Genomic DNA, 14,185 nt, shown 5'->3' with positions numbered 1-14,185 from the left:
AGTCTTGACACTCTCCCCTGTGAACAGACTAATTCTATTACTGACACAGGAAACCAATAAAACCATTGTGGGCTGGTAGCAAATGAGACACAGGTCTAAACTCTATGATACAGAATATGACAAAGTTACAGTAAAGAAATTGTCACATCCTGCTGTTGAAAACAAACTCTCTATAAAAATGTGGCCTCTGAATTAGCTGCTCTGCCACAGTTGAAAGTGTTTTGATTCTTCATGAGATATGGTATTTATCTAATTGGCTGTTGAGGAAATTAGACAATTTCTTCATCCACATCATGTTTCGCAAAAGAAATATTTTGAATTTTGAATAAAATTATGGCCCTCATGGCCTTTCATGGGCACTTTATCTGTACTGAACAGCTATGTGTCAATCATCAATATTTCATCACTCAGATGTCAAACTTGTGCATGCTAATAAATATATTAAGAAAAACAATCGTATGTGCAAGTCAGTATATTACAATCCAGACATGGGACAGCTATTCTCAACCTGGCAAGCAAACTAATCACGCTCTAGTTTTACTCATGCTCAAAGGCTTACCCTTCCTAGAGAATCATCGTCTTCATCATATAGGCCTCCCTGCCTTGGTGGTAGCTCTTCAGCATAAGAGTGCTCATCTGCATACCCATAAGGATATTCTACCTCTTCATCATGCTCATCTACACATTCATCCTCTGGCTCAAGAACAAGGGGCAAATCAATTTCCTCACTTCCCCAAGATACAGGACATGGGCTATCTTGGCTGTCTACTTCTGACTTTTCTGTTATTTTGGATGTGACCAATAAATAGTCATAAGCTGGAGTGTTTGGTAAAGATGGGAATTCTTCAACATGGTAAAGAGTCTCAGGACCAAAAATGTCTTCTGATCGTAATTCTGGTTCAGATACATCTGAAAATGTTTGCTGACAATCATAGAACTCATTATCTGACTCTAAACTATCTGACTGGACAGGCCTTGGCTTGGCTTTTTTCAGATCAACATCCATCAGACTACCATCTGTAGAGTGAGATGTCTCAAATGATGTAGGAGCCAAAGCAATTTCCATGTTACATATTCCACCAGCGACTAAATCTGAGTCATCAGTACTAAGTGGAGATACTGGTTTCTCAAATTCAGAAACTACATGGTGAAAAGTCTCAAAATGGTTGTTCTCATTGGATAATTGTGAATTGGTAGTCAGCTCTTGGTTAGAACATAATTTACTAAAAATAGTTGTCACAGGACCCAGATCAGTGGGTAGCACCCTGCTGCCTACAAAAGGTATTCTCACAGAACTTGACAATACATCTCTGCAATCAGAGGAGGGAGAACTTGAAATAGACAAATTAGGAGTTACTGTCCTGTGAGATTGTTGGTGATTGAAATGGAAAGAAGTCATATGTATTTCACATAATCCAGATGATTCCATTGGATGCTCAAGTGAATGCTTGAGGGATATCACAGGACGTACATTTTCCAGATCAGCACTAACAACTGTTCTTCCCTCAGGTATATAGTCTAGTGACTTTGGGTCACTTACACCTGGCTGTATGTTACCTTCACTGGTCAAGGATGACCCAATTGCATTTTGTTCTAAAATGGTTGCACTGGTGCTTTGGTTTTGGACTTGTGAGGAGTCTTCCTCACTGACCCTGATATTTTTATTTTTTATTTCTCTACTCTGATTTTTCAACTGAATATCCTTTTCTGAAACGATATCCTGCAGAGCCTAAAAGGGAGGATGAGCATGAAATCAGACACATACTTTTCTACACTATTTGTATCAGATTCATGCAGACATATGGACTTTCATTATAATTGCACTGTTGTTGGATGGATTGTATGGAACACCAAGACAATCGATCACACAAGACACAAGACCTGCATTACAAGTAAGAATATATTGACAATTAACCATGCACAACTTATAATATATAAGATATTATAAGATATAAACAGGTTTGAAAGGTCTCAGGACATGTTAGATGGCATACAGTTCCTAATGGTCATTCTGGGTTTATTTGTTAGTGGATCAAAAAGAATCACAAAGGTTTTTCTGTCATGAAAGAAACACTGCAACTGAATAATGATGGCATGCTATGCTGCTTACCCTTGTTTTGAATTCCTGCTGGCCTATTTCAGAGGTAAGTCTGTCATATCTTGCTTCAAGGCTCTGCTTGTGTTGAAGCACCAAATCCTGTTTAACTACGTTAATTCTCTGATCTTCTTCTTGGATTCTTAACATATTTCTACCATCTCCGTCATCTGCAATCATTTTTATTACTTTGTTGATCACTGGAGGGGGTGACTCTCCAGGTTTGATAATCATTTCTTCTTTTTCTGGCTCAGAGACAAATTGGTTGTCTTTCATGGAGTCATTACACTGTGTTTGAGATGTTACTGACTCAGGGGATTCTGGGCGACAATCAATATCAAATATCAGAGAGTCAGGAGTAATTGGTGCATTGGGTTCAAATTCTCTCAGTGATTCAGGGGATGGAAATCTATATGTCGACTCAAAGGAAAATGTGGGTGGTGATATTGATCTTGATCTGCATTCTGACAATTCATAAACAGGTGATGCTGGTCTTTGTTTAGTCTCTAGCCAAACCGATGCATATTCTGAAGACAATATATCAGACATTATTGGTGATATGTGTGTTAAATTTGTGACTGACAGCTGAACATTATGTTCTGATGGAAGTGGTGAATGTGCTGAGAATTCGGGTATAGGAGAGTCTGGGGAAAGTCTTTGGAATTCATTTACAGAAGACACAGATTCTGGGGAAGGGGGTCGACCTTTATACTGAGAAATCAATGTATAAGGTAATAAAGACATATGCTCAGGAATAGGTGAATCAGGGCTGAAAGGTCTGAATTCATTTTCAGATCTAATAGACTCTGGTGATGAAGCTCTTAAGTCATCTGAAATTTCCAGACATTCGTGCCCATCAGGTGTATAACAAGTAATAGAATCTGCAGAGTTTTCTTCAGGAAATTCAAAAGATTCCTTATTGTACTTCATTGACTGATTTAAGGATAAAGCTGAGAATGTGTTTTGATTTTCCAAAACAGGAACAGTCAAAATCGTTTGGGATTGCATATGATTTTGAGCAGATTCATGAGTAAGAGCTGGTATTTTATAAACACCTTCATTACTGATACCATTAGACTCATCCATTTTGCAAGTCTGAACAATTTCCATTCTGCAGCCAATATATTCAAACACACCTGTTTTGGAACTGAACGTTTCACCTTTGTAATGTGGGTCATGTATGTTAGATATAAGATTCAAAGGAATAGTTTTGTATACAAGTTTGTATTCAGGCACCATTTTGATGGTCTCTTGAAACTGAGGAATTGATGTAGCTGAGCCAGGAGAGAGTGGCCTATTTTCATCTGCTGATACTACTGAATCAGGTGAAGCTATTCTATAATCAAAAGGCACAGAATTGAAAACATTAAACTCATCATCTTCAGCTGAATGCACAGATTCAGGAAAGGATGAGCCATGCCCTGTTACTGACACTAATTCATCCAACATTGTTGAGTACTGTGGTATCGGTGAATCAGGAGACAGTGGCCTATGTGCACTAATTGAATCTGGTGAAGATCCTCTAATCTCTGATGCTGAGATTCTAGACTGTGGTGACATATTAAATAATTCATATTCTATTGAATTAGAACATATCGATTCAGGTGAGCATGATCTATATCCAGAAACTGGAAAAGTACTCTCAAGGAAAGATGGTTTATATGCTTGGATAGGTGAATCAAGTGATAATCGTGTTTCCTCATCTATTGATGCCTTTGAGTCAGGAGATGATAACCTATAATAAGAATCTTCGGTGCTGAGGATGTTAACTTCATAGTCTATATCTGAAGCCATGGACTCAGGAGGGGATGATCTATGTCCTGTTACTAAAACTAAATCAGCAAACATTGTTGAGTACTGTGGTACTGGTGAATCTAGAGACAGTGGTCTACATGATTCTGGTGAGGCTCCTCTAAAGTGTGATGCTACAATCAAGGATTCAGCTGACATAGGCCTATACTCTGAGATGGTGTCTGGGCTAAGAGGTTTATGTTCAAACTCTGACTGAAAAGAGCCAGGTGACACTGGCCTTTGCTCAACAATAAACAAGTCTCCTGAAAATGTTTCATTTTCTACTGAAATTGAACCTGCCGATTCAGGTGAGCATGATCTATACCCAAAAACTGGAAAACTACCCTCAGGAAATGAGCTAAACTGCTGTATAGGTGAATCAGGTGACAATGGCCTGTTTTCATCTAGTGATTTCATGGAATCAGGTGACGATGCCCTAAACACTGTCCCCGTAAGAACATGTAACTCATAATCATCATAATCTTCCTCATAATTGTTATATAAAGCCATAGATTCAGGAGAGAACAGTCTATGTCCTATTACTGGTATTAGCTCATAAAACAATTCTGAATACTGTGGTACTGCTGAATCTGGAGACAGTCTTCCACATTCACTAAATGAATCTGGTGAAGATACTCTAACATATGAAGCAGTGATCATAGGTTCAGGTGACATAGGTCTGTACTCTGGGATGGAGTCAGGACTAAGGGGTCTAGCTTCAAATTCTGATTGAAATGAGTCGGGTGATTCTAGCCTTTGCTCAACAGTAAACAGGTCTCCAGGTAATGATTCATTTTCTATTGAATTAGAATATATTGAATCAGGTGAACATGACCTATACCCAAAACCTGTAAGTATACATTGTGGAGATCCAAAATCAGGTACGGGTGAATCTTGAGGTATGTGCTCATTATGAACTAATGATGCTAAAGATTCAGGTGAGGCCCTATAGTCAGAAGTCATGAAATTCAAAATATTTGACTCACAATCTGAACCTGATGCCAAAGACTCAAGTGATGAAGATCTATATCCTGTAATTGGAACTAGTCCACAGAACATTGCTGAGTATTGTGGTATTGGGGAATCTGGAGACAGTGGTCTACATGCACATAGTGAATCTGGTGAAGATCCTCTGATATCAGATTGTAATATCGCTGACTCAAGTGACATAGCTCTGTATCTGAGTATAGAGTCTGATTTGACTGAATTATCTATAAATGAATCAGTTAAGACTAACCTCTGGTCAACTCCTGGAAACAATGCATATTGTATAGAATTAGAATCAACCGATTCTGGTGAACACGATCTAAATCCAGAAATTGGCAGAGCACACTCAGAGAAAGATGGTGTGAATGCTTGGATAGGGGAGTCAGGCGATAATCGTGTGTTCACATCTACTGATTCTATTGAGTCAGGTAATGAATGTCTATCATCGGAATGTGCAGCACTGTAAACATTAAACTCATAATCTTCATCTGACCCCATTGATTCAGAAGAGGGTGATCTATGTCCTGTTACTGTCTGCAACTCAGCCAACATTGTTGAATACTGTGGTGTTGGTGATTCTGGAGACAGTTGTCTACTTGAGTTAACTGAATCTAGTGAGACTCTTCTCATATTCAATACTGACATTACATACTCTGGTGACACATTCTTTGTTTCATATTCTATTGAATTAGAACATATTGATTCAAGTGAACATGATGTATAAGCAGGACCTGGAAGAGTACTCTCAAAGAAATATGGTCTAAATTCTTGGATAGGTGAGTCAGGTGATAATCGTGTGTTCTCATCTATTGAACCCGAGTCAGGAGATGATGGTCTAAGATCAGAATCTATAAAACTGAGAAAGTTAACCACATAATCTTTATCTGAAGCCATAGACTCAGGAGAGGATGATCTACATCCTGTAACTAATGGTAAATCAACCAACATTGTTGAGTACTGTGGTATTGGCGAATCAGGAGACAGTGGTCTACATGCACTAATTGAATCTGGTGAAGAACCTCTGAAGTCTGATGCTAAGTTCATAGATTCAGGTGACATAGGTCTGTACTCAGGGATGGAGTCAGTGCTAAGGGGTCTAGCTTCAAATTCTGGTTGAAATGAGTCAGGTGACTCTGGTCTTTGTTCAGTGACAAACAGTCTGTCAGCAAATGTTTCATTTTCTATTGGATTAGAACACAATGATTCGGGTGAACATGATCTATACCCAGAAACTGGCAAACTACCCTCAGGAAAGAATGGTCTAAACTGCTGTATAGGTGAATCAGGTGACAATGGTCTGTTTTCATCTGTTGATAAATCAAGTGATGATGCTCTAGATACTGTCTGATTAACAGCATTTAATTCATAATCATCTTCGTCATAATTATTATATGAAGCCATAGACACAGAAGATGATAATCTATGTTCGATTATTGGCATTAAATCACAGAATAATCCAGAGTATTGTGGTATTGGCGAATCTGGAGACAGTAGTCTGAATGCACTAAATGAATCTGGTGAAGATTCTCTAATGTCTGATGCTAAGTTCATAGATTCAGGTGACATACGTCTGTACTCAGGGATGGAATTAGAACACAACGATTCGGGTGAACATGATCTATACCCAGAAACTGGCAAACTACCCTCAGGAAAGAATGGTCTAAACTGCTGTATAGGTGAATCAGGTGACAATGGTCTGTTTTCATCTGTTGATAAATCAAGTGATGATGCTCTAGATACTGTCTGATTAACAGCATTTAATTCATAATCATCTTCATCTTCGTCATAATTATTATCTGAAGCCATAGACACAGGAGAGGATAATCTATGTTCTAATGTTGGCATTAACTCACAGAACAAACCTGAGTATTGTGGTATTGGTGAATCTGGAGACAGTGGTCTGCATGCACTAAATGAATCTGGTGAAGATTCTCTAATGTCTGATGCTTTCATAGATTCAGGTGACATAGGTCTGTACTCAGGGATGGAATTAGAACACAACGATTCGGGAGAACATGATCTATACCCATAAACTGGCAAACTACCCTCAGGAAAGAATGGTCTAAACTGCTGTATAGGTGAATCAGGTGACAATGGTCTGTTTTCATCTGTTGATAAAGCAAGTGATGATGCTCTAGATACTGTCTGATTAACAGCATTTAACTCATAATCATCTTCGTCATAATTATTATCTGAAGCCATAGACATAGGAGAGGACAATCTATGTTCTATTATTGGCATTAACTCACAGAACAAACCTGAGTATTGTGGTATTGGCGAATCTGGAGACAGTGGTCTGCATGCACTAAATGAATCTGGTGAAGATTCTCTAATGTCTGAAGCTAAGTTCATAGATTGAGGTGAGACAGGTCTGTACTCAGGGATGGAATTAGAACACAACGATTCGGGAGAACATGATCTATACCCAGAAACTGACAAACTACCCTCAGGAAAGAATGGTCTAAACTGCTGTATAGGTGAATCAGGTGACAATGGTCTGTTTTCATCTGTTGATAAATCAGGTGAAGATGCTCTAGATACTGTCTGAGTAACAGAATGTAACTCATAATCATCTTCATCTTCGTCATAATTATTATCTGAAGCCATAGACACAGGAGAGAACAATCTATGTTCTATTATTGGCATTAACTTACAGAACAAACCTGAGTACTGTGGTATTGGCGAATCAGGAGACAGTGGTCTACATGCACTAATTGAATCTGGTGAAGAACCTCTGAAGTCTGATGCTAAGTTCATAGATTCAGGTGACATAGGTCTGTACTCAGGGACAGAGTCAGTGCTAAGGGGTCTAGCTTCAAATTCTGATTGAAATGACTCAGGTGACTCTGGTCTTTGTTCAGTGACAAACAGTCTGTCAGCAAATGTTTCATTTTCTATTGGATTAGAACACAATGATTCGGATGAACATGATCTATACCCAGAAACTGGCAAACTACCCTCAGGAAAGAATGGTCTAAACTGCTGTATAGGTGAATCAGGTGACAATGGTCTGTTTTCATCTGTTGATAAATCAAGTGATGATGCTCTAGATACTGTCTGATTAACAGCATTTAACTCATAATCATCTTCATCTTCGTCATAATTATTATCTGAAGCCATAGACACAGGAGAGGATAATCTATGTTCTAATGTTGGCATTAACTCACAGAACAAACCTGAGTATTGTGGTATTGGTGAATCTGGAGACAGTGGTCTGCATGCACTAAATGAATCTGGTGAAGATTCTCTAATGTCTGATGCTAAGTTCATAGATTCAGGTGACATAGGTCTGTACTCAGGGATGGAATTAGAACACAACGATTCGGGAGAACATGATCTATACCCATAAACTGGCAAACTACCCTCAGGAAAGAATGGTCTAAACTGCTGTATAGGTGAATCAGGTGACAATGGTCTGTTTTCATCTGTTGATAAATCAAGTGATGATGCTCTAGATACTGTCTGATTAACAGCATTTAATTCATAATCATCTTCGTCATAATTATTATATGAAGCCATAGACACAGAAGATGATAATCTATGTTCGATTATTGGCATTAAATCACAGAATAATCCAGAGTATTGTGGTATTGGCGAATCTGGAGACAGTAGTCTGAATGCACTAAATGAATCTGGTGAAGATTCTCTAATGTCTGATGCTAAGTTCATAGATTCAGGTGACATACGTCTGTACTCAGGGATGGAATTAGAACACAACGATTCGGGTGAACATGATCTATACCCAGAAACTGGCAAACTACCCTCAGGAAAGAATGGTCTAAACTGCTGTATAGGTGAATCAGGTGACAATGGTCTGTTTTCATCTGTTGATAAATCAAGTGATGATGCTCTAGATACTGTCTGATTAACAGCATTTAATTCATAATCATCTTCATCTTCGTCATAATTATTATCTGAAGCCATAGACACAGGAGAGGATAATCTATGTTCTAATGTTGGCATTAACTCACAGAACAAACCTGAGTATTGTGGTATTGGTGAATCTGGAGACAGTGGTCTGCATGCACTAAATGAATCTGGTGAAGATTCTCTAATGTCTGATGCTTTCATAGATTCAGGTGACATAGGTCTGTACTCAGGGATGGAATTAGAACACAACGATTCGGGAGAACATGATCTATACCCATAAACTGGCAAACTACCCTCAGGAAAGAATGGTCTAAACTGCTGTATAGGTGAATCAGGTGACAATGGTCTGTTTTCATCTGTTGATAAAGCAAGTGATGATGCTCTAGATACTGTCTGATTAACAGCATTTAACTCATAATCATCTTCGTCATAATTATTATCTGAAGCCATAGACATAGGAGAGGACAATCTATGTTCTATTATTGGCATTAACTCACAGAACAAACCTGAGTATTGTGGTATTGGCGAATCTGGAGACAGTGGTCTGCATGCACTAAATGAATCTGGTGAAGATTCTCTAATGTCTGAAGCTAAGTTCATAGATTGAGGTGAGACAGGTCTGTACTCAGGGATGGAATTAGAACACAACGATTCGGGAGAACATGATCTATACCCAGAAACTGACAAACTACCCTCAGGAAAGAATGGTCTAAACTGCTGTATAGGTGAATCAGGTGACAATGGTCTGTTTTCATCTGTTGATAAATCAGGTGAAGATGCTCTAGATACTGTCTGAGTAACAGAATGTAACTCATAATCATCTTCATCTTCGTCATAATTATTATCTGAAGCCATAGACACAGGAGAGGACAATCTATGTTCTATTATTGGCATTAACTTACAGAACAAACCTGAGTACTGTGGTATTGGCGAATCAGGAGACAGTGGTCTACATGCACTAATTGAATCTGGTGAAGAACCTCTGAAGTCTGATGCTAAGTTCATAGATTCAGGTGACATAGGTCTGTACTCAGGGACAGAGTCAGTGCTAAGGGGTCTAGCTTCAAATTCTGATTGAAATGACTCAGGTGACTCTGGTCTTTGTTCAGTGACAAACAGTCTGTCAGCAAATGTTTCATTTTCTATTGGATTAGAACACAATGATTCGGATGAACATGATCTATACCCAGAAACTGGCAAACTACCCTCAGGAAAGAATGGTCTAAACTGCTGTATAGGTGAATCAGGTGACAATGGTCTGTTTTCATCTGTTGATAAATCAAGTGATGATGCTCTAGATACTGTCTGATTAACAGCATTTAACTCATAATCATCTTCATCTTCGTCATAATTATTATCTGAAGCCATAGACACAGGAGAGGATAATCTATGTTCTAATGTTGGCATTAACTCACAGAACAAACCTGAGTATTGTGGTATTGGTGAATCTGGAGACAGTGGTCTGCATGCACTAAATGAATCTGGTGAAGATTCTCTAATGTCTGATGCTAAGTTCATAGATTCAGGTGACATAGGTCTGTACTCAGGGATGGAATTAGAACACAACGATTCGGGAGAACATGATCTATACCCATAAACTGGCAAACTACCCTCAGGAAAGAATGGTCTAAACTGCTGTATAGGTGAATCAGGTGACAATGGTCTGTTTTCATCTGTTGATAAATCAAGTGATGATGCTCTAGATACTGTCTGATTAACAGCATTTAACTCATAATCATCTTCGTCATAATTATTATCTGAAGCCATAGACACAGGAGATGATAATCTATGTTCTAAAGTTGGCATTAACTCACAGAACAAACCTGAGTACTGTGGGATCGGTGAATCGGAAGACTGTGGTCTAGATGCACTAAATGAATCTAGTGAAGATCCTCTAATGTGTGATGCTAAATTCATAGATTCAGGTGACATAGGTCTGTATTCCGGGATAGAGTAAGGGCTAAGGGGTCTAGCTTCAAATTCTGATTGAAATGAGTCAGGTGACTCTGGTCTTTGTGCAACAATAAACATGTCTCTTGGAAATGTTTCAAGTTCTACTGAATTGGAACATGCCGATTCAGGTGAACATGATCTATACCCAAAACCTGAAAATGCCTGCTCGGGAAGCAAACATCTAAAATCTGGTATAGGTGAATCAGGGGGTAAGCACTCATTGGCAACTGATGATGCTACAGACTTAGGTGAGGACCTACAATCAGAATTTATGGAACTCAAAATGTTTAAGTCATAATCTGTACTTGATGCTAAAGATTCAAGTGAGGATGATCTAGATGTTGTGACTGGTACTAGTTTAAAGTACATTTCTGAGTACTGTGGTATTGGTGAATCTGGAGATAGTGGTCTACATGGACTAAATGGATCTGGTGAAGATTGTTTTATGTCTAATGCTAAGATCATAGATTCAGGTGACATAGGTCTGTACTCTGGGATGGAGTCAGGGCTAAGGGGTCTAGTTTCAAATTCTGATTGAAATGAATTTGTTGACTCTGTCTTTTGCTCGATGACAAACAGTCCCATAGCAACTGATTCATTTTCATTTGAATTTGACCATACTGGTTTGGGCAAACTGGGTCCACAAACTGACAAACCACTTTCAGGAAAAAATTGTCTTGACTGTTGTATAGGGGAATCAGGTGATAATGGTGTATTCTCATCTGTTTTCACACTGTAGTCAAAATGAGTTGTGTTAGGGCCTTTGTACTGGGGATCATGTACTTTACTAATAAGATTATGCGATTTTCTCTTAGTTGCTGCAACTTCACTTACCTTGGTCAACATTGTTACATTGTAGAATGGGTTTTGGGTATTCCCTATTACACTAGGCCTAGCTTCAAACAACCTAATTGTTTTTGCTTGTTGATTAGACCCAGAATCACATGAGTCAGTAGTTAAGTTCTGAATATTTTCAGTCAATTTACAGTCAATGGGACTACAAAGCCTATATGTTAAAGAAGATTCAAGCTGTTCAGGTAACTGTAAACTTTTTACTTGTGTTACATTTTTCGATAATTTTTTTATCTTTCGACATTTTTTTCCATTTACCTTAGCAGATAATTGTAAACTCTGTGATTTTGTGATATTTTCAAAGGTATATTCACTGGATGTTAATTCTTTTTCAAATTCCATGTGTGCTGTCTGTTTGCTTACAGCTTTAGTAGAATCTGAGATATTTAGTGATGATGTTGAATCTGGTATAGATGGCTGATTTTCTAACAGTGGTGTGGGTGAGACCAACTTGTGCACTCTGTCTGAAAGATCTGACTCAAGGGATTCAGAGTGATATCCTAAAGATGTATTCACTGTACAAATTGGTAATGAAAAGCTTGATAATGTGGATTCAGGTGAAAGAGGTATGTGTTCTTTTACAGATGACAATGATTCAGGTGAAAAATGTTGGCACTCATCTGAAAATCTACATTCTTTTATAGATGTGAATTCATTTAGATTTTGAACAAAGCTAGGTAGAGGTAAATCAGGGGAAAGGCATCTACATTCATTGACTGATACTGCCGATTCAGGAGATAATGGTCGATCTTCAAACAACCATTCTGACAGTTCATAACCTAAATCTGAAACTGCAGATTGAGGCGATGACGATATAGATCCCTTCACTTGTTTAAAATAGTCATATACTTCTGGTGTAAAGCTTTGTATTGGTGAATCACAAGAAAGTGACATATACTCATTCAACGATTCTGTTGATCCAGGTCCAGATGCTCTATCCACACAGATATCAGAAGTCCAAGAACATTGCTCAGAGTCCTGGGGAATCTCAGGAGATAAGTCTCTGTCTAACTTGTCAGTGGTAAAGGACCCAGGAGGAAAAGATCCATTTGATTCAGGTGTAAATGATCTACATTCAATCCATGAACCTGGTGAAACTGGTCTATATATTTCATCGCTATCCATTAAAAAAGATTTTTGTGAACTTAATTCCATGTTTGACTCATGCATTTCAAAAAAGCACAACTGATTTGAAATCCTAGGTGTGTCTACCTGCATAGGTGCTGTGTATTCACACTCTGGTGAATGTGGTCTAAAATCAGGTATAGGAGAATCAGGATATAGTTTCTGTTCAGTACTCGATGCAATAGATTCACCTGAACAGGCTCTGAATGTATCTATCAGCACACATGAATCTAGTGAGCCTGATCTGTACTCATATGAAATAGGTGAGTCTGGTGGTAATGAAACAGTAGATTGAGGTGATAAGGATCTATATTCTTGCATACATAATTCCAATTCAGTGTCATATTCAAATACAGAAACTGGTGATGATGATCTATGCTCAGTTGGTGAAATCAATTCAGCTTGCAGAAAAGATCTATAGTCTGAAACTGGTATAGACAGGACACTGGATTCATAATGGGAACTTGTTCCACTTGACTCAGGTATGTGTACTTCAAATTCAGTAGTGAACTTTAGAAATTCTGGCTCATCCATGATAGGATTTGATAAAGAATTTGTCTGCCCAGTTGCTGAGACAAGTGACATCTGAGTGAGTGTAGAGTCATCACTTGCTACAATTTCACCCTCATGACTAGTTAACAGCTGTTTGGGGGGTGAGCCACAAACCGTCTTAATGATTTGCAGGTCCTTCTTGGAAATATTTGTGTTGGTTGTTTCTAAGGACGGAAGAGTAGATTTTTTATTTACTTCTGAAGACAACTCAAAAGCAACTTGATCAATATTTGAGGCCTCTGCTGCATCTAATTTATTCACAGTGAAGCGCTCATATTCAGATGGTTTAAAACTCTCTGTAACTATGTTAACATCTTTGCCAAGAGTCGTTGCCTCGACATAATCTTCACCAAAGAGGGCTCTGTAGAATTTAGCAGAAATCTCCTCAACATGTTGCTTCATGTACTCCTCACTTGGCCTTTGGTTACTTGGCAGTTCACACATAGATTTTGCCTTGGCTTCAGGGATCGGTATTTCTGTCTCACAATGTAGATTTTCTGTTTCTGATAAAGTTTGTGCTAGTTTGACATTGTCAGAAGCTGTTTTGTTTGATGGTTGCAACAATGGAAATGATGTTGAAGATGCAGAATGGGAAGTATAATCCACAGGTCCTTGATCAAGCTCCACTGCGATTTCTCTGAAATCTGCCTCACTATGCTCTGATTCCAACAAAGTCTCTTCAAAATCTGTCATTATTATTTCTTTTTGTTTTTGTTTGCAGTCCCTGGGTAATTCAGTTGATGTAATGATCTCACAAATATATTTACTAACAGGGATGTGCTCAGACTGACCCCCAGCTGCTCCCAACTCTTGCAGAGCCTCATCATACGTGGGATTTAACTGCTGAGATGGAATTTTTGATATTTGTCTAGAAACAGCTTGCTCTTTGTTTACTGGTCCATATTTTGAAGACTGGAGCCTCCATGGTGTAGTTTTGTACAGGGTAAAGAAAGGACTTAC

The 14,185-nt window shown here is 38.4% G+C and overlaps 1 protein-coding gene across 10 annotated transcripts in view; it reads right to left on the bottom strand.

The window, feature by feature from the left end:
* Window positions 1–14,185, bottom strand: part of ank2b (ankyrin 2b, neuronal) — an 86,915-nt gene that overhangs the window by 6,963 nt on the left and 65,767 nt on the right. For 3 of the 10 annotated variants that reach the window (XM_047815552.1, XM_047815551.1, XM_047815553.1), the window contains exons 1-2: window positions 2,111–14,179; window positions 560–1,729 (exon numbers count right to left, since the gene is read on the bottom strand). The exons of the other annotated variants lie outside the window; for them this stretch is intronic. In XM_047815552.1, coding sequence (XP_047671508.1) covers window positions 560–1,729; window positions 2,111–13,918 — 12,978 coding nt within the window. In that variant the 5' untranslated portion in view covers window positions 13,919–14,179. Of the gene's footprint in view, window positions 1–559; window positions 1,730–2,110; window positions 14,180–14,185 lie in introns of those variants that run through there. 10 annotated transcript variants of the gene reach the window in all.

Source organism: Tachysurus fulvidraco, chromosome 1 (genome assembly GCF_022655615.1).
Source record: "Tachysurus fulvidraco isolate hzauxx_2018 chromosome 1, HZAU_PFXX_2.0, whole genome shotgun sequence".
In the NCBI taxonomy this organism is placed as follows: Eukaryota; Metazoa; Chordata; class Actinopteri; order Siluriformes; family Bagridae; genus Tachysurus; species Tachysurus fulvidraco.
The sequence above is the reverse complement of the archived record's forward strand: the minus strand, read 5'-3'. Positions and strand labels throughout refer to the sequence as shown.